The sequence below is a fragment of the Plectropomus leopardus genome, chromosome 1, assembly GCF_008729295.1.
Source record: "Plectropomus leopardus isolate mb chromosome 1, YSFRI_Pleo_2.0, whole genome shotgun sequence".
Taxonomy (NCBI): Eukaryota; Metazoa; Chordata; class Actinopteri; order Perciformes; family Serranidae; genus Plectropomus; species Plectropomus leopardus.
The window spans coordinates 21686567-21711676 of record NC_056463.1 but is presented as its reverse complement, the minus strand read 5'-3'; the positions used below and the strand labels follow the sequence as shown (position 1 = coordinate 21711676).

Here is a 25110-nt window from a genome sequence, read left to right as displayed (position 1 = left end):
CCGAGTTATACATTTCAGTTTTGTGACGCTGGAGTTGGCATACTCAGTGATGTTTTAATATTAGATTGACCAGTCAGGACAATAATCTATTGTTTTGTTGTTTTTTAATATATTTACATTTTTTATGTAAACCATCTAATTTTTCTTGTTTTCATCAAATAGTAGAAAGCCTGTGTCTCCTGTGTGCGGGTACGTAATGACGTCTCATCACCCCCAGCTCGCTGTCCTTGCATGTGCTTGGAGCTACAGTGTGATTGTTCCCTGCAGCACAGTGACGGTCTGTCCAGCTATGTTGATTCGTCTGTCGTCTCTCACTTCTAGTTCCAGCTCCCCACCTCGCTTGGAGCACTGGTAAGCTACATGAACACACAGAGGAGAAAATATTGATGTCTGATTTCATTTCGTTTATCATGGGACACGACACCAGTCATCAAGCAAATGACACGTCTGTTTTTGGTTTACCTCTGCAGTTAAATTGTACTAGATTAGAGTTTGACAAGTTTCGTATATACTCAAACATTTATGATGAATTGGTTAAATTAATTACCCAGCATTTTCTTCTTTCCCAGTTCCTTAGACCAGTAGCTTCCCAGCACGGTGTGTGCAGAACCTGCAGGGACACAACAGAATAGAAATCAGGAAAGTTTCAGAATTTAACATTTCAAGACACATATTAAACATTTACCAACAATTAACTGTGGGAGTGCTACTAATCTGGCACTGTAAATGTTTTGGTATTTTTGCAAGTGGGCTCCCTGTTGTCTGTATGCAAATGTACTGTACAATTTAAACCATTTGCAATATAATTAACCCCACACTGCAACCTGACCAAGATTAGTAGTAGTAGTAGTAGTAGTAGTAGTAGTAGTAGTAGTAGTAGTAGTGTACCAGTGACAGGATCCTCAGGGATGCCATTCCATGGAGCAAAGTATCTGGAGTAGAAGTCGTATCCTGGCTGGCAGTCTGGGGATCCTATTGGCAGATAACAAATACAAATTGATAAACCACAACTTGTAGTTCTTACATAGGCCTGGTTTCAGCAGTGTTCAGCAGTCTTATTGATGGCTGACTGGCAGAAACCTTCCACAAACAGTGAGATGTAACATAGAGAGACAGAGAGAGAGTAATAAAGGGTTAAGCTTGCCATATTGGGCAAAAAGCAACTGTAAATTTTATTTTATTTTATTTTATTTTTGCAACTTTGGCACCACCGTAAATTTCCGCCAAAGTCCTCCAAACTGACTTTCAAAAGAAACACATTGATTGCACAGTTTCACTTAGTAGACCTTCATCAGTCAGTTTGCCTGATGAAGGTCTAGTTACCGAGACATTGCCATGAATTTATTTATTTTACAAGTTAGACAGTGTGCGAGAGTTTGTTTACAAAGTGTGTCCTGCTCATCCCTCTCCATACTCCTTTTTTTGAAATACACGTGGTAAGTGTTCTTCTGTTGTGAACCACTGTAAATTTGAAATGACTGCATGTGGTCAGTCCAACAGGTCATACACCTGCACAACAATATCTCCTTGGTCTAACCAAAGGATCTAATGTTCATCTCTTCCTACCTTTCATGGTGAGAATTAGTCCTGCAACTCTTCCACTCCTCTCACTGTTCTGAAGAGCAACCGTGTCAACCGTCAGGTGGGTCAGCACTGACCTGCAGAAAACACACATATGTAGCACATAAAGCAAAGTCACAAACAAACCTAGCAAGTCACTTGTGAGGGATTTAGGAACCACTGTCCATTAGTAAATATAAATGACTATTGTAGCCTACTGTGCATGCGTGTGTTTTGGTTGTAACCTGTCACAGCTGTCAGACAGTCGAACCAGCAGTTTTTTAGTGTTGGAGCTCAGATGAACATCCTGGATTGGGAGGTTTCCAACTGCAGTCTGTATCCCACATACAGAAGCAGGGACACAGTTGAACAAGCATGCACAAAACACAGGAATGAAATCACACTGGTGCATGCTACACACATAGAGGGGTTCATGTGGACAGTGAGGCAGAAAGTGTAGGAGTCTTACTGACCTTGATGATGTCTCTGAACTCATTGGCATCCTGAAAAAGCAGGTTTTAGAAAAAAAAAACTGTTAAAGTAATATCACTTTATCTCCTCAAATATTTTGCAAAGTTACTAAAAACCTTTTGGAAAATCTTATAGTAATTAAACTGCAAAATCATGCATTGCCATTTCCTGCAACACTGTCCTGATGTGTGTATCTGACCACATACTGTACCTGCTTGGTGGACGGGTTGAGAGGAAAGTCCATGACGTATCCTTCCCCCTGCTGGATGACAGCCAGATCTCCACTCCTGGTCTCAAACACCAGTGTGTGACTGACATTCTCTAACAGAGGTAATATATACACATAGGACATTATGCTTGTAGATTAGCACTGTTGGGTAGTAACTTGTTAACATGTATTAGTTCTGAACTTAAATAAAAAAATAAATATAATCTGTTACAGTAACTAAGAATGTGTAATTAAGTGATCAAAATGTTGATGACTGCAAAGGGGTTATTTACATTCAAATATGTTCTTTTTGGTAAAAAGCTCATATGTTCAGTAAAAACAAAGATTTTGTTAATTGAAACAGAATCAGTCACAAAAGAGAGCTCGTCAAAAAGTAATCAAATAAGTAACGTCACTTTGATGAAGTAGTTACTCATATATTTAACAGGGTTACTTGTAATATGTCAGCTATTACATTTCAAAAGTAACCTCCCCAACACTTATGATAAACGTGGTTTACTGACGTGTTTACATGTAACTGGGGGTGTGTTTGCTAACAATACTTTATCCTCTCTTGTTTTTAGCTTTGCTGTGTCCATCACATGGAGGAACGTAACGATGTGGGCAGTTTTATTGTCAGGTAAATCATTACAAAAGTAACTCTGCATGACTCTCAGTTAGACTTTATGGTTTTCTGTGTCTCTTTCCCTGTGTTCCACATCAACTAATGCATGAACTGGATCATAATTAGAAATGTGCGTGTATATGTATTTGCTTTGTAACTTACGATGGTTCCTGAACAGCACTGCTGCAGAGGCCAGAGTGGCATGACCACACAGATCCACCTCATTGGTCGGTGTAAACCATCGAAGTTTGAAGCGTGATCCTGTTAAACATATTGTCAGACAGTTGCTTCAACACATATAGGACTTAAAGATGTAGTCTACACATAACTGTACACAGAGCCTAACATGTAACTTATGAATACATGCAGTATACTGTAAACTAGCACATAAACTGTAAAAAAAAAAAAAAAAAAAACTTTAGGTGCAAATACAGTATGATGTTTATTAATCAAATGAAGCCTGAGAAATATTTAAGTTCTATTTTTATATTTGGTGGTGAATATTAGTGTTCATTTTAGAGATCCTTAAGCTGTGCAGAGTTAACACTGACATTCCTCTCTATGCAGTTTGTGAAAGAGTAAAGGCATGCTGCATTTTTAACTGACAGCTCAATGAATTGTTTTCCCATTCCCAACAATGCAAGTCTTAGCTGTGTGTTTGACATTGTTACCTGTCAAACTGCTGAGGACAGGTGTTTTTTCTGTATACACAGGGGAACATTTTACCTCAGCAAACTGCACAGAGGTCCACAGCTGTGTCTTTTTGTCTGCAACCAAAGTGTCTTTAAAGGAATACTTTACTGCCCCAAGTGACCATTTGTGTATCAATGTACCCCAGGTTACGATAAATTCGTAAAGAAAAAGCTTTTTTCGTATACATCTGGTGAAAAAAGAATCCAAAAGCAGAGAAAATTCTTGATGAATTTAAGTCATAGGGGTCCATGTTTAACAACAGCAAAACTATATAAAAACATCTGTTTACAAACTCTCACACAGCTTGTGCAATATAATCCAAGTTTCATTTATTCAGTTGTATGCTCAGTACTTCCCAAACGGCCAGGTATTTCCCACAGGGAACTGAACAGAAAGTAAAACTTATCTATTATCTACATCATTTGTTTTTCATTACATGAGATCTGTCTGCTGTTCTTTATGTACTGTACTCATAGCTACACAGTATGTTAAGTTGTCACATATTTTATGCAGTATATTAGGTAAAGCCAATGTTGCCATTCTGAAGACAAATGTTACAGCAAAAATGGCCTTTTCTGCATTTGACATTTATTAATTTAAGGTTAAGTAAGTGTCACAAAGACTCTTGGCCACTAGCAGGTATTAATGTCTTTGTTCTCGTATTGTTTAAAAAAAGAGCCACTTTGTTCCTTGCATTAGATTTATCCCCAGTAAAACATCCTCAATGATACATGGGTTGTATATGGGCAAAGGATTATAAATGTATTGGAGTGAATTCTTGTAATGAAATGCTAACCTGTCCCACACATTTGCATTTCTGTTGAATCTATCTGAGAAATACAATTAACCCTGTATTATCTGACCTGTGGTAAAATTGTCAGAGGGGTTGCTCCTGGTGATGAAAGCTGTTTCTGACAGGTTAATCTCTGCTGCTATCTTCTGATACAAGTCATCACTCAGTTCCTGTTAGAAACACACACGTAATACACAAACACACATCTTCTGTGGTGACATGTAGTCATTGTACACTGAGAGACATGCACATAGAGAGATAGACTTAAAAAATATGTCAAGGTTCTGTAATCATGTGACATATGAGCAGCTAAAACAGGTAAACTACACTGACTGAAAATGCCCCTTTGATTATGAAACACTGCGAGGAGCAGCTGTGATCGTGTAACAGACAACCAAATACACAATTTAGTAGCAACAAATTGAAGTCTAGATATTTTTAAGCCCTGATGCACACCGCTATGGGTTAGTCTGCATTATCACGGTACCGTACATTATTTATTGTTACTTACATGCATAAGTGGACAAACTGCCGCGGGGTTTCCCTTGAACGGTAAATTAGTGAAGGCATCCACAGTAATCACTGGAATCTGCATTATGGTCAGACCAAATGTGAGAGCGGCTTCAAACTGAAAGAGTCTCTCGAGAGGACAGTGGGGTTTGACACAGTCGGTCCACTGCTGTCGATGGACTTTACTCTTCAGTCTGTTTGGTTTTAGGTTCAGCAGGCGCCCCTCAGCGTCGCCTCCTCACTGGCTGCCACACTTGCAACCAGTGTTTCTCAGTGAATTCACAGCGCCCGTGTAGCGTTCAAAGTGATCTGCCTCCAGAGGCATCGATAAGTTCAGGTTTTTTTTTTTAATCATGTGCACAGCAATAACAGGAAAACAGTCCACAACTGAGTCTAAGGCTTAAAATACTGCGAGGTAAACGTAGGGCTAAAATATGAAATATGAGTACAGTAACATGCATTTGTTTAGACAGTATTGCAAATGAATAAATTAATGTAGGAACATATTTATTCCTCTGGGAAGGGTCTTGATTTAATTTAAAAAAATTAAAAAAAAAAAATCCCTATCCAGCCCTCTATTCTGACAAATAAAGTACAGTATTTTAACTGTAAGGAATACAAATTGAATTAACATATTTCATTACATTAGCCTATTCAGGAAGTAATTTTGATGTTAGAAACGCACGCAGGCTATTCAGCAATCTTCAGTGTAATATTGACTAATTATTTGTTTTGATAAAACTTAAAGAAAATAACATGCTTTTACACTCCTCCTCTTATCATCACAACATCACTGTTGTTGTTTATTAGTAATAGGTCATTTTTAAGATCATTTAAAGATAAAAGGGCCAAGCGTCATCTCTGTGTGCGCGCGCGTGCGCGCTGCGTGCGTGTGCGCGTCCGTGCGCCCAAGTCTCGCGACAACATACCTGAGCGGGTTAGCTGGAAACGGTAGTGACACCTGAGGCTCGGGACAGGAGCAGGAGACCGGGGACGAGAGGCGACTGTGAGATAATTTCGTCGTTTTCTGACTTTTTTAGCTGACGTCTATCATACTCCCGTCCGGGGATGTATTTTTACTCCCGGCGACGGCGTACGACCGTTGGGAATTGAACTAGTGCGCCCTGTACGTTTGACCGCTGTCAGTGTCCTACACTTAGCAGTAGCTGTTAGCCTGTTAGCTGCTAATATCATCAAGCTAACATTAGCACGTCAGCCTGACAGCAGAGAGACGTTAGCGTCTCTAGGAAACACAGACCGACAAATACTCTTCTGTGGTGACCTGCAGAGAAGTAACTTTACCAACGAATAAATAGCGTCTTGGTAGGATATGTTTGGAAATGTTTTAGGGGGTCGCAGTTCAACTGTGGTTACCGAAGCTAGCAAGGCTCTTGATTTGTCCAACACTTTGACACACAGTTGGAAGGAGGAAGTAACAATCGTTAGCTTGTTTGACTGCAGTGACAGCTGCTGTAATATCCATTTAAGTGCTAAATTATCAGATATTTCTCAGAGAGGTGTTGTTATTGCTTTCTGTTTATAATTCCGAATATGCTGTTTTCGTCTCTGGCACTTTGTTAACGGCAGATTACAAAACTGTTGTAGATGGCACAAATTAAAGCTCGCTGCAGAAATAATGTGCAATGTGTCATTACACTGATGTCTGTGAATGTTATACATATTTTATTTTCGAAATCTACCGGTCGTATGTACATTATCACAAGTAACATGGCTTTCACATTCTATCATTGTTAACTATAAGATGGTAATACAAAACTATAACTTTTGCACAATTGTGCTAAAGTCTTAGGCCGACTTAAACTCTGTTATTTTAGCAAGGTTATAATGATCATACAATTTTATTTCTCAGTAGTGTCTTTACTAAAATACAACCAGAACATACAGGGAATACCATACAGTATTAAAGATACAGTTATTTAAGAATAAAAGAAAAACCAAAACTTGAACAGTGAAGATGCAAGTATTGAGTCTGCTCGCTTTCCACCATGTCTTGAGCTCTTTTGGGCAAACAATATGACATTAACTATACTAATCTTGTGGTTTATTTAAGTAAACTTCAAGATAGTCTACCCAAGGGAGTTCAAGAGGTGCTACATGTAAAGGGAAGTCACAGTAAATGTTGACTTCAGTCTGAAGAAGTCATTTTGTTCTGACTTTTTGGGTGTTTAATGTATTGTACATGTACTCTGTATTCTGTATTTATATCTTTATAAAAGAGACTGAGAAGGAAATGTTTATATATAGATCCTCATTTCAACTTTGCTAAAACAAGTCTATGATGGCCTAAGGCTTTTCCACTGTCCTGTGTTTTCATTAGAGGTATCTGTACAGATAATGCCCAGAATTGTGTTGTGCTTAAACTTTGGGCCCAGGACTCCACACACTGTGAAGTGATATTAGGTCAGGGAAAACTGGAAGCACAGCGTTGTTTAATGATGACTATGTCATGGACTAAAGCCAAGTTTCTGTGTTTTATGTAAGTATTATTGACACAATAATTTAATGTGTTTGCTCTTCCTGTGGCAGTGAGGATGTCTTTGAATGAAGAGGGTTATGTGGTTCGAATCAGAGGACTACCATGGTCCTGCACACAAGAGGAGGTTGCCAGTTTCTTCTCTGGTGAGAATGCACTCACATCTTTACAGCTTAAAGCATGAACCGTGATAATAAGTCTGACTCACTTGCTGCACTGGCTTGTGCTGCAACATCAGGTTGTTTTTTTTCCAGGTTGTTTTTTTTTTTGTTGTTGTTTTTTTTTTGCATAAGTGGAATCTAGCCATCCTCCTAGACATTTGATTTGTGACTGTTTCCAAGAGTCATTTCTCCCTCCTACAACCTGTCCTGTCCTAACGTAACCACGTGTGTTTTTCAACTTTTTCAGAGTTGTTACCTCATCTTAATGTTTCAAATTTTATGACCGTAGCCATTACAGAGCTCCCAACAGCTCAAATTAGATGGGATCCAGTTGTACCGTCTTGTTAGGTTTTCGTTTATGACAGGAAATGTCTATGTGCAGGCATCCTTTTAAGGAAATCTCAATCAATCTCACTTATTTACAGATTGTGACATCGTTGGGAAAGTAAACGGAGTGTGTTTCACCTACTCTAAAGAAGGCCGTCCCAGTGGAGAAGCATTTATTGAGCTGAAAACATCAGAGGATTTCAAGAATGCCCTTGCTAAGGACCGTAAATACATGGGACACCGATACATAGAGGGTAAGCATTACTGATCACAACAGGCTGATGGACCAGTGAACGTTTATCTGTGTCGACTTTCTCTTTGAACAATTGCTGTATTATATGGCACAGATAGAAACTGTCAAAATGCAACTTACTCTCTTGTTCTCATTAGTGTTCTGTGTAGATGTCACTTCTCGTTTGTTTGCTATGCGTGTAAAAGTTTGTCTTTGGCTCACCTGTGTTGAACTCCCCATACAAATAGACATTTTCCAGCTTGTGGTGTGTGTTTGATAAGCTGCAAACTCCAATGGAAACAGTTGTTTAGATTAATTGTCCTCTCAAATTTTGACACGTGTCCGTGTCCATCTGTGTTTCTGACTCAGTGTTTAAGTCGAACCGTAGTGAGATGGACTGGGTGCTGAAACGTAGCGGTCCTGCTGACTATGACAGTTGCAGCGGCTGCATGCTGCGACTTCGAGGCCTTCCCTTTGGCTGCAGCAAGGAGGAGATTGTTCAGTTCTTCTCAGGTACATGAATATTTAAGCTTCTGTATCTATTATTGACTCATACTGATATTACACTGTTTTTGTTAATCTGGAAGATAGTTCCTACAAAAATGTTGTAGTTTTGTAGAGGTTTTTTTGGTGATTAACACTACAGTTTGCTAAAAAAAAATGTCAGATGCATGTAGGCTCTGCATACATTTCACTCAACATTTGATCAGTTTTTATGTATATTGCTGCGTCACTTAAAATCTCTGTATAGGCTCCAATAAATAAAGCAAAGAAATAGTACCAGTGAAATAAGGAAAAGTCCTACTAGTCTTAAGGGCCAACTGGAGCTTAAAGCCTAACATGTAGAATTCTGAAAGTAGTGACTTTAAAATTATTTTAGTGGAAAGTTTATGTAAGTTTGCACACATGTAGAATAACAGTCATCTTAACATTTACTGGCTCTTTTTTTAAAAGTACCTTGATATTAGGAGGTGTGGCTTTTATTGCATCATGAAAAATTCAAACCACTGCCAACTGCACTTTGAACAGTGCCTTTAAGTTTGCTGATCAACCCACAATAATACACCACAACATAAGCATACACTGATATTCAAAGTCCATTGACAAGTTTGCCAACACTTAAAAGAAAACTTCATTCACAGAATGGCCGTCATTTGTAAACCAATTAGGTGTTACCTTGAATTTGTGAGCAAAACCTTTTCTCGCAGACCTCCATGGAAAAGTTTACATATTTACTGATGGGAGACCATGTTTAACAACAGCAAGACAATATCAAAACATCAGTTTACAAACTCACGCACAACTTGTGCAATTTAATCCAAGTCTCATTTATCCAGTCGTATGCTCAGTACCTCCAAAACCCATGCACTTTCACTGAGAAACCTTGGTAATGGAGTCTGGCTTTGAAGAGAGCGTAGTTAAGTTTTACTGTTGTTAAACAAGGCCTCCAGTCCATCAACAAATCATCAGGTTCTCAGGTTTTTGTGGAGGCTTTATTCACAAATTCAAGGTAACACGGTACATTTAACTGGTGTACAAATGGTAATTAAGTGGATAAAGTATTTAACATTTTTTTTTCAATTTTGGCTTCATCTTGTATTACAAAGTATAAAATGATTAAAAAACTGAACTTTAAGTCAGTAAACATGTCTTTGTGTCATGGCCCAAGGGCCTAATGTATGTTTTTTCTCGTAGTATAGTCATTTTGTGTCTAATAATTAGTTTAAGTAATTTAAGTAATTAGTAGTATGCTTCTTACTATCTTAGTGTCATGTTAATATTAAATTTAGCATGCGTGTGCTGTATGACCTTGATATCATGTGTCCTAAATGGAAGAATAATATCAAAGATAGGATGGGCTGGGCTGGTTTGGCTGAGGGAAGACAGTCCCATGATGCTGATATAGGCTCGTTACTGTGATAATGTTGACTGGCAGCCTTTATTTAAAATAATCAACGCATAAGAATTATGATTATGGGCCAGTGTCTTGTAACAATAATTAATAATCATTCTGACCCAAATTCAGTGATGTACCAGAGAAAATATTTGGTCTGCATTCTCTTTAATCTTGTAACTGCTGATTCCATGTCAGTATTTGTTTCATTTCCCTGCTGGGTACCTTCTAAATTTAAATTCAGTCCTCTGGGATGACCCTTTCTAATACAATCTTATATACTACAGCTGATGTTTATTCGCCTTCATGACATATATATATATATATATAGTGTACATAAATATTAATCCTGAAATCTCCAGTGATAAAGTGGGTGTTGTTCTATCTATTCTATACATCTATCAGTCTACCTACCGACCTATGTATTTATGTGTGCTTGGGTTGAAGGGTTGAGAATCGTGCCAAATGGGATTACTCTGCCAGTGGACTACCAGGGGAGGAGCACAGGGGAAGCCTTCGTGCAGTTTGCCTCAAAGGAGATAGCAGAAAAGGCTCTGGGGAAACACAAGGAAAGAATAGGGCACAGGTGGGACAGACGGGAAAGGGTCGGGCTGGACTGGGTTGGGTTTCTATTGCAGTATTTCATGGGTGGTCATATTAGAGTAATTATGGCATTAATGGGATGGGCTCTGTTATGGTGGAATGATAAGCATGGGTTGGTGTGCTATAGTAATTATGGTAAAACAGTAATAAAGTGGGTAAATTGATTGAATGGGTCATGTGATATTTATTAAAATGCTAACGGGATGGGTTAAATGGGTTTATGTATTGTTATAATGGTGACATGCTGAATAATTGGATGAAAGCTCATGTATCTAATCTGTATATTAAAGGTGGTGTGAGTATTTTATGCCATACACAGTTTTGATGTTAGTCTTCTAAGACCTTGGAGCTCTATTTAATCATACAAGAGCAACATTTGGGTATATTAGATCATTTTATTGGCACTTCCTTTATATCCTCCTATACACATATTTTACAGAACTGTGAAAGAGGGGATTAAGCGTAGAAGTATGGCAGAGGTCAGTCAAGGCAGCGTCTACCATTAGAGCATAAAACTTTTTTCTGCATTTTTTTAATCATTAAACTGATCAATGCAACAACTTCAACCCCTGTAAAGATTTTCTTTACTGTAGGAAACAAGAAGTGAGGTTGGTATAGAAATTCTTTACTACAGCCCTAAGCCCAGCTGATGATGAGATTTAGTTTAGATTCAGTCATTCAGACCCAGCTCCAGGTTAAAACTACACATACCACTACTTAGAATACTTGTATTTGTGTGCTGATGTTATCTTTCTGTAAATCATATCTATGTATGTAACCTGAGTTAAGCCATTTCTATTCCCTAACCCTCTGCCCCCTCCATCTCATGGGCGTCTCATATTGCAGGTATATAGAGATTTTTAAGAGCAGTCGCAATGAGATCAGAGCCTACTACGAGCTGCCCCGGCGGGGAATGGGAGGACAGAGACCGGGGCCCTACGATAGACCAATGATGGGGGGGGCCAGGGGAGGGTTTTTTGGGCCCGGGCCTGGTCGCGGTGGGGCTCTGATGGACACCATGAGGAGTGGAGGGGGCTATGGAGGAGGTAAGTAGCTCTGTATTTATTTATAAAACAATATTTTTGGCTGCAAAACTGCAATACTTTAGAGCAAAACAGTGATAAGTAATGTTTAGGAATGTCTGGATAAAGTTTTTATGCCCCCAATCCCGATCCAAGTCATTGATAATGAAGATGCCAAATCCTGAATCGGAAACTTGCATTTACATTGGTAATACAGCTGCACAATTCACACTTCAGGTACTTTAAAGTTATTAAAATAATCCAGTGTATGTGCTTAACTGTTTAACTTTTACTGCTCTGCAATGCAATAAAAAATGTCTGCATCCAAACAGTTCCTAAGGGTTTTTAAATTTTATTCTTCACAAAAATAACAAACTAAAAATATATTTATATGGCTCTTATCACCATTCCACTTAGTGCATCTGTTGTTGTTGTTGTTGTTGTTGTTTCCAACAAAATAACTAAGTTAACAAACTAAAATATGTCTTAAGAAAAAGCTCTCAAACCCACTCAGTACAGCATTTAATAAAAGTACAGAACACTAAATGAGTATTACAATCACAAGATAAGATAAGATAAGATCCTTTATTGGTCCCACAGTGGGGAAATTCACAATATTAAAGCAGCTATGAGGTATGAAGAAGTATAAGCAGTGAAGGAAACAATACAATAGTAAAAAAAAAAATAGAAACAATTCCAGTTAAAATCTTGTGGCAAATTAAGTTGAACATGAAAACAGTCAGTTTTTACTTATTGGATAAGCAGCAGTACAATAAAACCCAAATACCTGTGTATTTCGGCAGTCAGTTTCATTATTTCCTCATTTTCTGAGCTAACAGAAAACAAAGTTTTATTATTGAGTTGACTTGTTATTCATTTGTCATCCGTGTTGCGGAGCAGTTTGTGATGCGACAGAATGAACCCTGCCTCATTGTGTCGTGTTTGTCTGTGTTCAGGTTACGGTGGCTTTGACAGCTACAATGGTTTCAACAACTACTGTTTTGGCAACGGCATGTTTGATGAGCGAGTGAGAGGAGAGAGGGGAGGAAGAGGTAAAGTCCAGCATTTACATACCCACTTCAGCATTTGCAAATGCTGAATAAACATTTGAAGCACTCTGTTTATACTGAGAGTTTAGCCTACCTACTGAAAGTCTAAAATGTCTCTCAAAATTCCCCCATGTTCCCTAGTTTGCCACTGTTGATGTGAACAGATAGAGTTAGGATTGGGTTTTGTAAAGCAGCAGATTACGACCTTATTGACTAGCTTGTATAAAAATTCACATATTTACCAGGAAACTTTAATAATTAAATTGTATTTACAGTGTATTTTTCTTATCTGTTATCTGTTATTTGTTCATTATCATTAAGTAAACAACGAGTTGATCTGTACACGGTAACTTCTCTTCTCCATTACTAATCTGTGATGTGTTTTGGTGCAGGCATGGGAGGCCACGGTTACGGTGGTCAAAGTGATGTTTGTTCAGGCTTCCACAGTGGCCATTTTGTCCATATGAGGGGTTTGCCTTTCCGTGCCACCGAGGGAGACGTCGCTAAAGTAAGAACACACAAACACTGAGACCAGGGGCCTTATTTATGAAACAGTACGTAGGATCCATACTTTGGTGAAGTCCTACATTTTATTGTATACATTGATTTTATTGTATGTTTCTAATGGTTGTAGTATTTTCAACTCAGTACTCTGTTATGTCTGTTTAAATTTTGGAAGCCTAACCAGGGACGGGGGTTGCAGATCAGCCTTGGCTAGAAACCTGTATGCAGAGCATCTACTTTGTATTTCTTATGACGCAATGTTTCATGCATTTGTCGCTCTCATATAAACACGTTAGTGAGTAAGTGCACATACACACTAAAGCCAAGAATATTGTTCAGCAAAAAAAAAAAAAAAAATTAGGGGTGTGCCATATCATATCATTCATGATAACACTCAATATAAGTTTTATTATAATAAGAAAAATCACATACTTTTTTGCAGTTGGGTATTCTTGAAATCAAAAATTAAGAATTCTTATTCTTACTTATTGCAAAAGTACCATGAAATATTGTGATATTATTTTAAGGCCATATTGCCGACCTCTCTCTGCCATGCATACACCTGCCAGTGTGCAGAAATGTGTCAGCTCTAAAAAAAAAAAAACCCAAAAAACAACCGCCACCCACCTTTTTCTTTTGCTGATATACACATTCTGTATAGTCTGTGTAAGATGTGCCGGGTGAAGTGACTGGAGAAGGCAGAGAGCGTGTTTGTGTATGTGTACAGAAAAAATGTCACATAATGATAAATTATCGTGGGTCATACTGTACCTACTGGTTTTCCACTGTATTTTCATACTAGAATAGATGGTACATAAATGGTATGATGGATTTTAAATTGTATTCTATGTGTTATTTTTAAAAGGTCTTAACATTTCATTGATTAACGCTGCAAAAACCTGTGCAGTCAGATCAAAGACCCGACTATTAATTTAGATCAGTGACGTTTCTGTGGCTGTCTTCTACTTTTGCTGTCTTCATCCTGTGTGATAGCGTTGGTGCGGAAGCTCAATAAGCTCCTACATTTGAATAAACACTGAATGTTTATAGTCATGAACAAACTTTGTGACTTCATGCATCCACACGTATTTGTGTATATGTCTTTCTTTGTGTGTGTAGTTCTTCTCTCCTTTGAATCCACTGAGGGTCCACATCGACGTGGCTCCTAACGGCAAGTCGACCGGAGAAGCAGATGTGGAGTTTCGCTCCCATGAAGACGCTGTGGCAGCCATGTCCAAAGACAAGAACCACATGCGTATGTTCTCCCTTTTCCCTCTTCACCTTGTCTGTCCTAAATCCTCAATTTTAAATTAAGTGATTTTATTGAATTAAATATGATAATCTTTTTTATTGGATTAACTTATATTAATAAACCATGAGTTTCCTCAATGCAGATTTTTAAATGAAGTAAATAATTCACTATAGTAGAGTTAGAGCATTAGATTTTGTTATCATGGTTATTTAAATGTAATTTATGGCTCTGGTAGATAGCTGCCAGTGCGCCCCGTTAATTCAGGTGCATACTTCCCTTTGTTTCAGGAAAGCAAACAATTTTTTGGAGTTGAAAATGTATTTGAAAAGCTAAACACCAACAAATATCTTTTTTGAATACATTTTGACTTTTGGACTTTACAACGTTCTGAAGTTATTGGAAATGTTTCAGATACACAAGTTAAAAACTATCCTATGCCGCAGCCACCACCGCTGTCTAATTCTGCCAACAGTATAATGTTAACAGTATTAGTGTAGCTTGATCTTCATCTGCAGCTGTGCAGAAATACCAGGTTTAAACCAAATGAACAGGCATGCGAAAAACAGCTGCACAGTATTTGAATGTTGATTTGCAATTCAAATGTATGAATGTCAGCCTTATGAATGAAACCTCGCGCCGTTCGGTACAGACTTAGATTGTTCTCAAACTGGGAAATTAAGCAACTGAATTTACATTAAACAGCAGGGGGAATACAAGTTCTTCAACATAAATGGTGGTTTGATGTTTTCTCCACAGAGCATCGCTATATTGAGCTGTTTCTGAACTCAACAGCCAGTGGAGCCGCTGAAATGAGTGAGTGTTCATTAACTTTTATGATGAAGTCTGAATAAAAGTTGGGCATGAATTCTTTAACTCACAGTCATGAGGAACTGACCTATCTCTTTAAAACCCTCTAAGGTCGTGGCGGCAGCGGTTACTACGGTAACTCTGGAGGCGGCGGAGGCTCCCGGAGCAGCGGGCTGCGAGGTTCATACTGATGATGTCATCCCACTTTTCCGATCCATCCTGACCGTTTGTCTCGCGTCTCTTTGGGCCACATTTACTCAATTACTTTTTCTAAGCAGAAGAGCTGATCTGAGGTCAGTCACTTGCTCTTTTTCTTGTGGGGTTTAACTCAAACTTCGCCTCCGATACTAAAACAGACCAGATACAACCTGACAAGTAACTATTATAACACCATTCCTGAAAGCATATGAAGAACAAAACAACTCGTCAACATAAAATGTTGGAGCTGTTACAGGTGCTGAACAGTTAATTGGTCACATGGGAGACTTCTTGTTTCTTATAGATATATTTTTTTAAAACAATTGGTTATTGTAATACAGGTTTTTAGGATTTCTATTTAAAGTAAGTTTTCTCAAGTTATCTGATAAAGAGAAAACAAACACTTTTTTTTCCAGAGTTTTGAATTGCATTGAGAGGGCGATAGCTAAATGTGTTCCAGTTTTTAATGACTTTATTGAGATGCACTTTTGTTTGTGTCATTTGACATCTCACTGTTGGCAGGAGATCTTTGTTATCTTCATAGGACAGAATAACAGCTGTGGGAGTTGAGGAGATTAGAATAATATTGTGCCACTCTGCTGTCGAGACTGAGAGTGGTCAGCTGATGAAAACTGTGGTCTGACTGAGATAATGTGTTGAGGTGAATGATGCTCTTTGGGAGGTGGAGCAGTGAGAAGCACGTCATAATTTAACAAGCTTCGGATTTAAAACAATTCAATCTAAATCTTTGTTTCGTCTGGTTTACACTGACTTTCAGCAGAACATTTGACCGTCCTGTAAAATACAGATTCACAGATCAGGTTTTCTGCTTAGAAAAGTTTGATTATTGTGAGCCAGTGTGTTTTTTTATGAATGTTTTCACAGTTCATTACAGAATTTAAGATTAAGTTGAATATTATATTCCCCTCTCAAAGAGTGGAAGTAAAATAAAGTCTCTATATTTGAGCTGTAAGATAGCTTATGCAGCTGTTGTACATTTTGCCTAATAAATTTTATATTTAATTCTCTTTCGGTCTCCTTGGCTGTATTTTTGTAAGGGTTGTGAATATGTCTAATTAAGAAATACGTTTAAAACTTTTTTTTTTTTTTTTTTTAAACTTAAGCGCATGAGGTGTGCAATCGAGAAACAAAATCAGACTTCATATTTTTCAGCAGGAGAGAAAAACACTCAACAGTGTAGTTAGAGTAGATGTTCACAGGATAAATTTCAAAAACAAAAAGGTTCTGTTTGTAACGTGATTTAATCAGAAACTGCTACACAGTCAAGGCAACATACTGTTGGCAATATTGTTAATATTAAACTGGCAGGATTTAGTAAGCTAAAGAGCCACAGTGATTATCAACATTATATACATACAACATGTCCCATTTAAAGCTGGGAGATTTATAAGAGCATCACTGTACAAAAAGGTTTCAGGCCTGGGTGCAATTCAAAAACATTTGTGTATACTATTTGATGATATGATAAATTGGTTAGTTTTTAAATACGATTTAAAAAAAAAACAAATCTTGGTGAAATGAACCCAGGCCTGTTTTATCTCTTCAGGGAATGAATACTTCAGTTCTTGAAAGGTCACAGGTTGTAAACATTGTTTATATAAGTACAAAACCAGAATGTGCTGTTGAGCTCTTATAACCCGTCACTGAAGAGTGCAGTCATCAGCATTATTTTGACAACACAAACGCAGTAAAAAAAAAGGAACAAAAATGGTTTAGAGTTTCAAACTTATCCCCTCAGGAATGGAGCAGCAGTAAAATGTGGTTCTTCTATATTGTTTCTATCAATTACAACTAACTTCAAGTAACCAAGGAAAACTCAAACAGGCTCCCCGGACTTCTGAAAATGACATAAAGCAAAATCAAATATAAATACTCTCAAATTCATCATTATTATAGGTTATATAAGTTTGGCAAGTGCTCAAACACATTTTGTAGTTATGGTGTCAGAAGTTTGTAATACTCATGTCATGTTGGTGGCTAACCACCAGTGGTCCATCAACTCCAGAGCCAGTTTGACTGATTTTAATCTGTCACCAGAGATAACTGCATCTGTTGCTCATCCTGGTTCTTAAAGAGGTAGTTTGGATATTTTGAAGTGGAGTTTTAAGAGGTACTTATCCATAATCAGTGTAAAAAATGCTTAATGATCATTCACAACATATAACACAAAGTGAATTTACTCCAAATTGTTACCAAAGCAAAGTTACCAAAGTTAAAAAAAAATACTGACGGGTATCAGGTAATAACACTTGAACACAAACTTTTCTTTTTTTAACAAGTTACTTTTTATCTTGTTAAATGTGAAATGTTTCATGTTAAAATATAAGTGATTCCATTATAACATGCAAAGTTTGTATTATTTATTATTTGTCAATAACGACATTTTTCACGTTATTACTGGATACTGATCAGTTGTTGTTTTTTTTTTCTGGCGTGGCAGCACTACCCTTCCAAAAATTACTGAACATTATTGTAACTAATTTCATTACCCAAAACAAATTAAATGACTTTTCCCAAACTTTTAATGATTTTTTTCTAATTCCATGACTTTTCCAGGCCTGGAAAATTAGATTGTGAAACTCCACTACTTTCCAGGTTATCCATGACCATGGGAAACCTGTTTAAGTGTACACTATATTTGGAATATTTTCACCACTTAACCTTGCCAGGGTACTGAAGCTGTTATTTATGCTCTTTCCAAAGCCACCACAACAGCACGAGCGGCTGAGGAAGTGGTAGACCGGGACTCCTGCGCTCTGCAATGTAAATTTACTGTTTTTGTCAAAGGAGTTTGGAGCTTTAAAGAGAGTGTAGATTTTCACTCTGTGCATGCACACCATGTGCTGAAGGCCCACCACAACAGTTAGTTATCATCAGTCATAATCTAAAGGATTGACTATTTAACACATAAATTGCTCGAAACAATCAAATGAATTATTCGTCAGGGTCATTAAGTTTAAAACAAAAATTAGATTGTTTTGTGGTTTTTTTTCTTCATGCCATGCAGATCTCACGCTGTCTCCTTTCTCCCTCTAGTGGCCTACATTAATAGGAGAAAAAGCCAAATGTCATCTTGGTATTGATAAAGCCATCGGCTCTACTGACGATTGGCACAACTCTATCAGCAAGTGAGACAGTATAGGCCAGTGTGTGTCTTACTGCTATGACGACGGCAGTGCATGTAGATGCAGCAGCCGGTAGCTCCGCAAATCCTTGCTACTTTTTTTTTGCTATATTTTTCTCTTTTTTTTTTTTGCCCCTTCTGCTGAAGCACAACTTTTCTACGACAGAGTGGAACTTACATCCGGGAAAGTGGTGTGGGGTTTGGACTGAATGCTGCAGACCGCGAGAGGATCTCCACCGGTGGCCTGAGCTAAACCATAAATCAGACCAGAGGGGAGAAACGAAACTGAAGGCACGGGACGAAGACAGGGAGGAGAGCTGGTAGTAGGGCGTGGCTGACCCGACTTGGACCGAGAGCTGTCCCTCTTCCAAGCCTTCTACAATATACTTATGATTCTGATCTCTTATTTAAACATAGATATTGAAAATACATTTCTTCTTAAAGAAGATTGCAAAGCGAAACAGCTGCCTGAATGCAAGGTAAAGGATGAAAATGTTCTAAATATAGCTTACAAAAACTGATGTTGATTTTTTTCTTTCTTTTTTTAGGTTGTCCTTTTTTTAAAGGTGGCTACAATACTGACCCTGTCACCAGCAGTAAATTGCTTAGCTTAAAACTGGGGGCCTGCCAACTGCCATCTACTGAAGATAATACACTGACTATGGGTAAGTACCTCATACAACCCCACTGCAAAAGATCTTAACTATCCCTTTAAAGCAGCATCCACTGCATCACGGGCCCATCAAACAGTGAAATGTGCCTTTTATCTCGATTTGCATACTTGGCCCATAGTGTAGGCTAGTGTTGCTACTATGAAATATTTTATTTTTGATTCTCTGTAGAAATCCTGCCTACAGAAATCTAGGGCTTGTTTTGGCAAGATGAGGAGCACAAGTGTGTAATATTCATTACATTCACATGGGTGAATGTAATGAATATTACATTCACCCATGTGAATATAAAAATATAAAGACACCAATCCAGATTAGAAAAAAAAACCAAAAAAACGCCAAAAAAGCCAAAAACGATTTTCAGTTCATTTCAGAGCCACAGCTCAATGGGGAACTAGTCTGATCATAGTGTCAGCAAAACAAAATCTGAACGTTCCCTAAAATCAGTTTGAATAAAAGTCTTGTTGTTACAAACCATGTTCCCATTTTGCTCTTGTGAAATAACAAAGTAAACAAATTCAGGTCTTTTCCCAGACAACTAAAAAGAAATATGTCAACTTTATATTTCATTCTAAATACTAAAAGTTGGAATTTACCCGGCTGTCAGATTGACTTGATCTTCTGTGTCTGTGCAAATGTTTCCATTGTGTCAGTTTCACTCCCACTCAGAAGAGGGCGCTTTGCAGTCAGATTCAGTAACAAGGCTGTGATACCACATTTAGAAATGATATAGTTTCATCTGTTTGGCTATTCCTTTACAATATACTGAAGCTTGTTACATCAGTTATGATGATGTAGTACAACATAAGACTGAAGGTCTGGTTGAGAGTCTGCAGCAGTGCTCATCACATTCAATACCGTTTTCTAAATTAGTTCCTCCTTTCAGAGCTCCGTCCTCATGTGCCTCTGTCATGGTCAGTGATATCTAAATTTAATTTGAATACTTTCTTTTGAATAACTGATGTGAATTTAGGACCACTTAACTGCCAAAAGACATGACTGTTACTGATAATAAAGCAGACCAAATATTCTCGCACATTCAATTTCCAATAAGACATGTTGGCCCACGTTATAGTGAGCTGATTTCATCTCTGTTTGCTTACCAGATGAGATGTTTTAATGTATTTTGCAGAGCGTTTGCAAATAAAGTAGTGAATCAAAACGAAATATGTACTAAATGTTCATGCACATGGTCCAGTTTTATCAGCAAACTCTGTTGAGAGAAGCCTGGAGGTGGATCTTACAGAGGGCATTCATCAGTCTGTCTCAGATAGTTTGAAGTGATCACGTAGGATTGGAGGAGCATCGCTGAAGGAGGAGGGCGTGGCAGGTGTCACAGACTCTGACTGGTTTTGGTGAGGCGGGCAGAGGGAGCTCATTGTCGGAGCAGCTGTTACAGAAAATCTCCCCACAGTTCCTACAGTGGTGCTGCAGAGAGAAACAGAAAGTTAGAAAAATGCTATATGTGGCTGGATACTAAAACAAATTACTTTCTTAACGAGAGATGATTTTCAGACTGCGCATAAAAAAAGATGTCAAAACAGAAAGTAAATCCAAATGGAAAGATTTAAAATTGTTTTATCAGTTTGTATGTACTTATGCGAAACAAAAAAATAGCGGATTACTAACTTCGTCACCATCATATCAGTGCCCCCAGATGAAATGCAGTGCTAGTTTTGACCGTGTCTTGATTTCGGATGCGTGAATACACAAAATAGGAAATCCTCATTTCTTATTTGAGGTCATTTGTTGACTGACCTTTCGTCTTGAGATCGAAAACTCCTTCTCACACAGCTTGCAGTGGCTGGCTTCCTTGTCCTTCAACCAAACCTGACCTCCCTGCAACAACACAACACTGACTTCTGTTTCACCAAAACATCATAAATGCTACAAAACAGCACAACATATTTGACGAAAACAAGTTGTGTAGAGTTTTTCTTCACCTGAAGAGCTTTGTTGGCTTCTTTAATGTCTTCAATCTTCAGTTTGGATCTGATGAAAAAAGAGACCAAATTACTGACTTCATGGTACACTATAACCTCAAAAATGTTATTAAAATGACATTTTATAGTATGATATAAATGTCCTAAAAATAGAATTCAGTATGCCATAAATTGTCAGAAAACTGTTTTAGAATGACCTCTTAAATGTCATAAAATTCATAATATAGCATATCTACAAATATCTTAAAAAACATAATAATCTAGGACATAGAAAATCCTAAAAATATCAGTGAAGTTTTCCATAAAACTGTCAAAAATATTGGGGCATAGGCATGCCATTAAATATGTCATGAAGTCACAGTATAGAATGCATGCACAAATACATTAAAAAAGTCTTATAGAACTTCATCGTACAGTATGTCAAAAGTCTTTAGAATATCATACTAAAGTATGCCATAAAATGAACTGAAAATGTTACAGTATGAAAAAATCATCGAGTGCCATAAAAATGTCCAAAAAAATAGTACACTATGCCATGCAAATGTCACTAAAGAAGTCACAGTATACTAAGCCTTAAAAAAATAATTTAAAAAAGTCACAGTATATGATGATGTCATAAAATTATATTTAAGATATCACAATCAAAAATGCCCTTAAAAAATTGGGGAAAAAAATCACAGTATAGTATGTCATCCAAAATATGACAAAAACATTCATAGTATATCATGTCTTCCAAATATGACAAAGAAATAATATTAAAATATATCGTCCGAAATACAAAAAAAAATTATATTGAAGTCATCATAAAGTCTGATGATAGACGATTCATGTGGGATCGAAATGTTGTCTTGAACACACTTGTATGGCATGGAATAAAATATGATAAAAAAGCCGTAGTTGTAGAAAAAAGTTGCAGTATGTCAAAAAAGTACACCGCAGAGTGCATGGAAGGGTCTTTCCTAAATAAATAACATAAAACATATATAATATAAAGTATGTCATTATAAATGCCAATAATAAGTCATGATTTAGCATATCAAAGATAAAGTAAAAAAGTTACAGTAAAGTATCTGATCCAAAATATCAGAAAAAAAATCATAGTATTGTGTGTCGTTGAAAATATCATAAAAAATTCATAGGATAGTATGTCGTCCAAAATATGACAAAAAAGTCATAGTATAGTATGTTGTCCAAATTATGACCAAAAGGTCATCTTATAGTCTGTCATCCAAAATATGACCAAGAAGTCATATTATTGTATGTCATCCAAAATATGACCAAAAATTCATACTATAGTGTGTTGTCCAAAATATGACAAAAATGTCATAGTATTGTATGTCATCCTAAATATGACCAAAAAGTCATAGTATAGTATGTCGTCCAAAATATGACCAAGAAGTCATTGTATTGCATGCCTTTCACATTATGACCGAAAAAACATACTTTAGTATGTCGTCCAAAATATGACCAAAAAGTCACACTAGTATGTTGTCCAAAATACGACCTAAGAGTCACACCATAGTAAGTTGTCCAAAACATAACCAAAAAGTCATAGAACTGTATGTCGTCCAATATATAACCAAGAAGTCATAGTACTGTATGTAGTCAGAACTGTAACCAAAAGCTATTATATGTGGTTTTCAGACATTTTAATGACTAGTTAAATTTTCACATTTTTTGACATACTATACTATGGCGTTTTTCGCCATTTTTTTGACATGCTAAATTATGAAGTTTTTGGTCTTTTTAACCATTATTTCCACTTTATATACTTGTACAAGTCTCTACAAGCTATTCATTGTCGTTTTCAGCCATTTTTAGGAGCAGTCAAATTTTGACTTTTTTCGTCATACTATACTATTGCCTTTTTCGCCATTTTTTTGACAACCTAAACTCTGAAGTTTTTGGCCTTCTTTGGCCTTTATTTCAACTCTGTACATGATGACGCGTCTCTACAAGCTATTCTACGTCGTTTTCAGCCATTTTATTGAGCGGTCAAATTTTGACTTTTTCGCCATACTATACTATTGCCTTGTTGGCCATGTTTTTGACATCCTAAATCATGAAGTTTTGGGCCTTCTCTGGCCTTTATTCCCACTTTGTATACCATGACGCATCTATACAAGCTATTCTATGTCATTTTCAGCCATTTTTAGGAGCGGTCAAATTTAGACTTTTTTCGCCATACTATTCTATTGCCTTGTTGGCCATTTTTTTTTTTGCCTGGAAAAATAACAAAATTTTTGGCTTTTTTTAGACTGTTGTTCCCAGTTTGTATACCATGACGTATCTCTACAAGCTATTCTATGTAATTTTCAGCCATTTTTAGGAGTGGTCAAATTTTGACTTTTTTTGTCATTTGTCCCCTCCCTGAGCTACCACCTTATCGTGGTGGAGGGGTTTGCGTGTCCCAGTGATCCTAGGAGCTCAGTTGTCGGGGGCTTCATGCCCCTGGTAGGGTCACCCATGGCAAACAGGTCCTAGGGGAGGGACCAGACAAAGTGTAGCTCACAAGACCCCTATGATGACATCAATCAATGGTTCGGAGTTCCCCTCACCCGGACGCGGGTCACCGGGGCCCCCCCCCCTGGAGCCCGGGCCGTGGGGGTGGGGCTCGATGGCGAGCGCCTGGTGGCCGGGCCTTTACCCATGGGGCCCGGCCGGGCACAGCCCGAAGAGGTGACATGGGACCTCCTTCCCGTGGGCTCACCACCCGTAGGAGGGGCCGTAGGGGTCGGGTGCAATGTGAGCTGGGCGGCAGCCAAAGGCGGGGACCTTGGCGGTCCGATCCTCGGCTGCAGAAGCAAGCTCTGGGGACGTGGAATGTCACCTCTCTGGTGGGGAAGGAGCCTGAGCTGGTGCACGAGGTTGAGAAGTTCCGACTAGATATAGTCGGCCTCACCTCGATGCATGGCTTGGGCTCCGGAACCAGTCTTCTTGAGGGGGGATGGACTCTCTTCCACTCTGGAGTTGCCACTGGTGAGAGGCGCCGGGCAGGGGTGGAAATACTTATTGCCCCCCGGCTCGGTGCCTGCACGTTGGAGTTTACGCCGGTGAATGAGAGGGTAGCCTCCCTCCGCCTTCGGGTTGGGGGACGGATCCTGACTGTTGTTTGTGCCTATGGTCCAAAAAGCAGTTCAGAGTATCCACCCTTTTTGGAGTCCTTAGAGGGGGTGCTGGAGAGTGCTCCTTCTGGGGACTCCCTCGTTCTGCTGGGGGACTTCAACGCTCACGTTGGCAACGACAGTGAGACCTGGAGGGGTGTGATCGGGAGGAATGGCCCCCCCGATCTGAACCAGAGTGGTGTTTTGTTATTGGATTTCTGCATCGCCACAGATTGTCCATAACGAACACCATGTTCAAGCATAAGGGTGTCCATATGCGCACTTGGCATCAGGACACCCTAGGCCGCAGTTCAATGATCGACTTTGTAGTCGTATCGTTGGACTTGCGGCCGTATGTCTTGGACACTCGGGTGAAGAGAGGGGCGGAGCTGTCAACCGATCACCACCTGGTGGTGAGTTGGCTCCGATGGTGGGGGAGGACGCCGGTCAGACCTGGCAGACCCAAACGCATTGTGAGGGTCTGCTGGGAACGTCTGGCAGAGTCTCCCGTCAGAAGGAGCTTCAACTCCCACCTCCGGAAGAGCTTCGACCATGTCCCGGGGGAGGCTGGGGACATTGAGTCCGAGTGGGCCGTGTTCCGTGCCTTCATTGCTGAGGCGGCCGACCGGTGCTGTGGCCGTAAGGTGGTTGGTGCCTGTCGGGGCGGCAACACCCGAACCCGCTGGTGGACACCGGCGGTAAGGGGTGCCGTCAAGCTGAAGAAGGAGTCCTATCGGGCCTTCTTGGCCTGTGGGACTCCAGAGGCAGCAGACAGGTACCGACAGGCCAAGCGGAGTGCAGCGGCGACGGTCGCCGAGGCGAAAACCCGGGCATGGGAGGAGTT

General features: G+C 38.8%; 3 protein-coding genes across 5 annotated transcripts in view; 1 reads left to right on the top strand and 2 right to left on the bottom strand.

Annotated features, from left to right (window-relative positions):
- Positions 1 to 87: 87 nt before the first annotated feature.
- Positions 88 to 5060, bottom strand: LOC121945350 (phenazine biosynthesis-like domain-containing protein 1). Its single transcript, XM_042489482.1, has 10 exons — positions 4862 to 5060; positions 4421 to 4520; positions 3027 to 3125; positions 2243 to 2352; positions 2034 to 2063; positions 1806 to 1894; positions 1567 to 1658; positions 889 to 972; positions 548 to 610; positions 88 to 356 (listed from the first exon to the last, which is right to left on the bottom strand). The coding sequence occupies exons 1-10, from the start codon at positions 4943 to 4945 to the stop codon at positions 244 to 246; spliced, it is 864 nt and encodes a 287-aa protein (XP_042345416.1). The 5' UTR covers positions 4946 to 5060; the 3' UTR covers positions 88 to 243.
- Positions 5061 to 5778: 718 nt separating this feature from the next.
- hnrnph3 (heterogeneous nuclear ribonucleoprotein H3 (2H9)) lies at positions 5779 to 16431 on the top strand. Its single transcript, XM_042499489.1, has 11 exons — positions 5779 to 5866; positions 7408 to 7500; positions 7941 to 8096; positions 8444 to 8587; positions 10416 to 10554; positions 11418 to 11617; positions 12550 to 12645; positions 13035 to 13150; positions 14266 to 14401; positions 15155 to 15211; positions 15317 to 16431. The coding sequence occupies exons 2-11, from the start codon at positions 7413 to 7415 to the stop codon at positions 15394 to 15396; spliced, it is 1212 nt and encodes a 403-aa protein (XP_042355423.1). The 5' UTR covers positions 5779 to 5866; positions 7408 to 7412; the 3' UTR covers positions 15397 to 16431.
- A 3091-nt stretch (positions 16432 to 19522) lies between these two features.
- The window catches only part of rufy2 (RUN and FYVE domain containing 2), a 55461-nt gene continuing 49873 nt past the window's right edge, over positions 19523 to 25110 (bottom strand). For all 3 annotated transcript variants that reach the window (XM_042499369.1, XM_042499207.1, XM_042499290.1), the window contains 3 exons: positions 21163 to 21211; positions 20978 to 21058; positions 19523 to 20647 (listed from right to left, as the gene is read on the bottom strand). In XM_042499369.1, the coding sequence (XP_042355303.1) occupies positions 20504 to 20647; positions 20978 to 21058; positions 21163 to 21211 (274 nt within the window). In that variant the 3' untranslated portion in view covers positions 19523 to 20503. The remainder of the gene's footprint in view (positions 20648 to 20977; positions 21059 to 21162; positions 21212 to 25110) is intronic.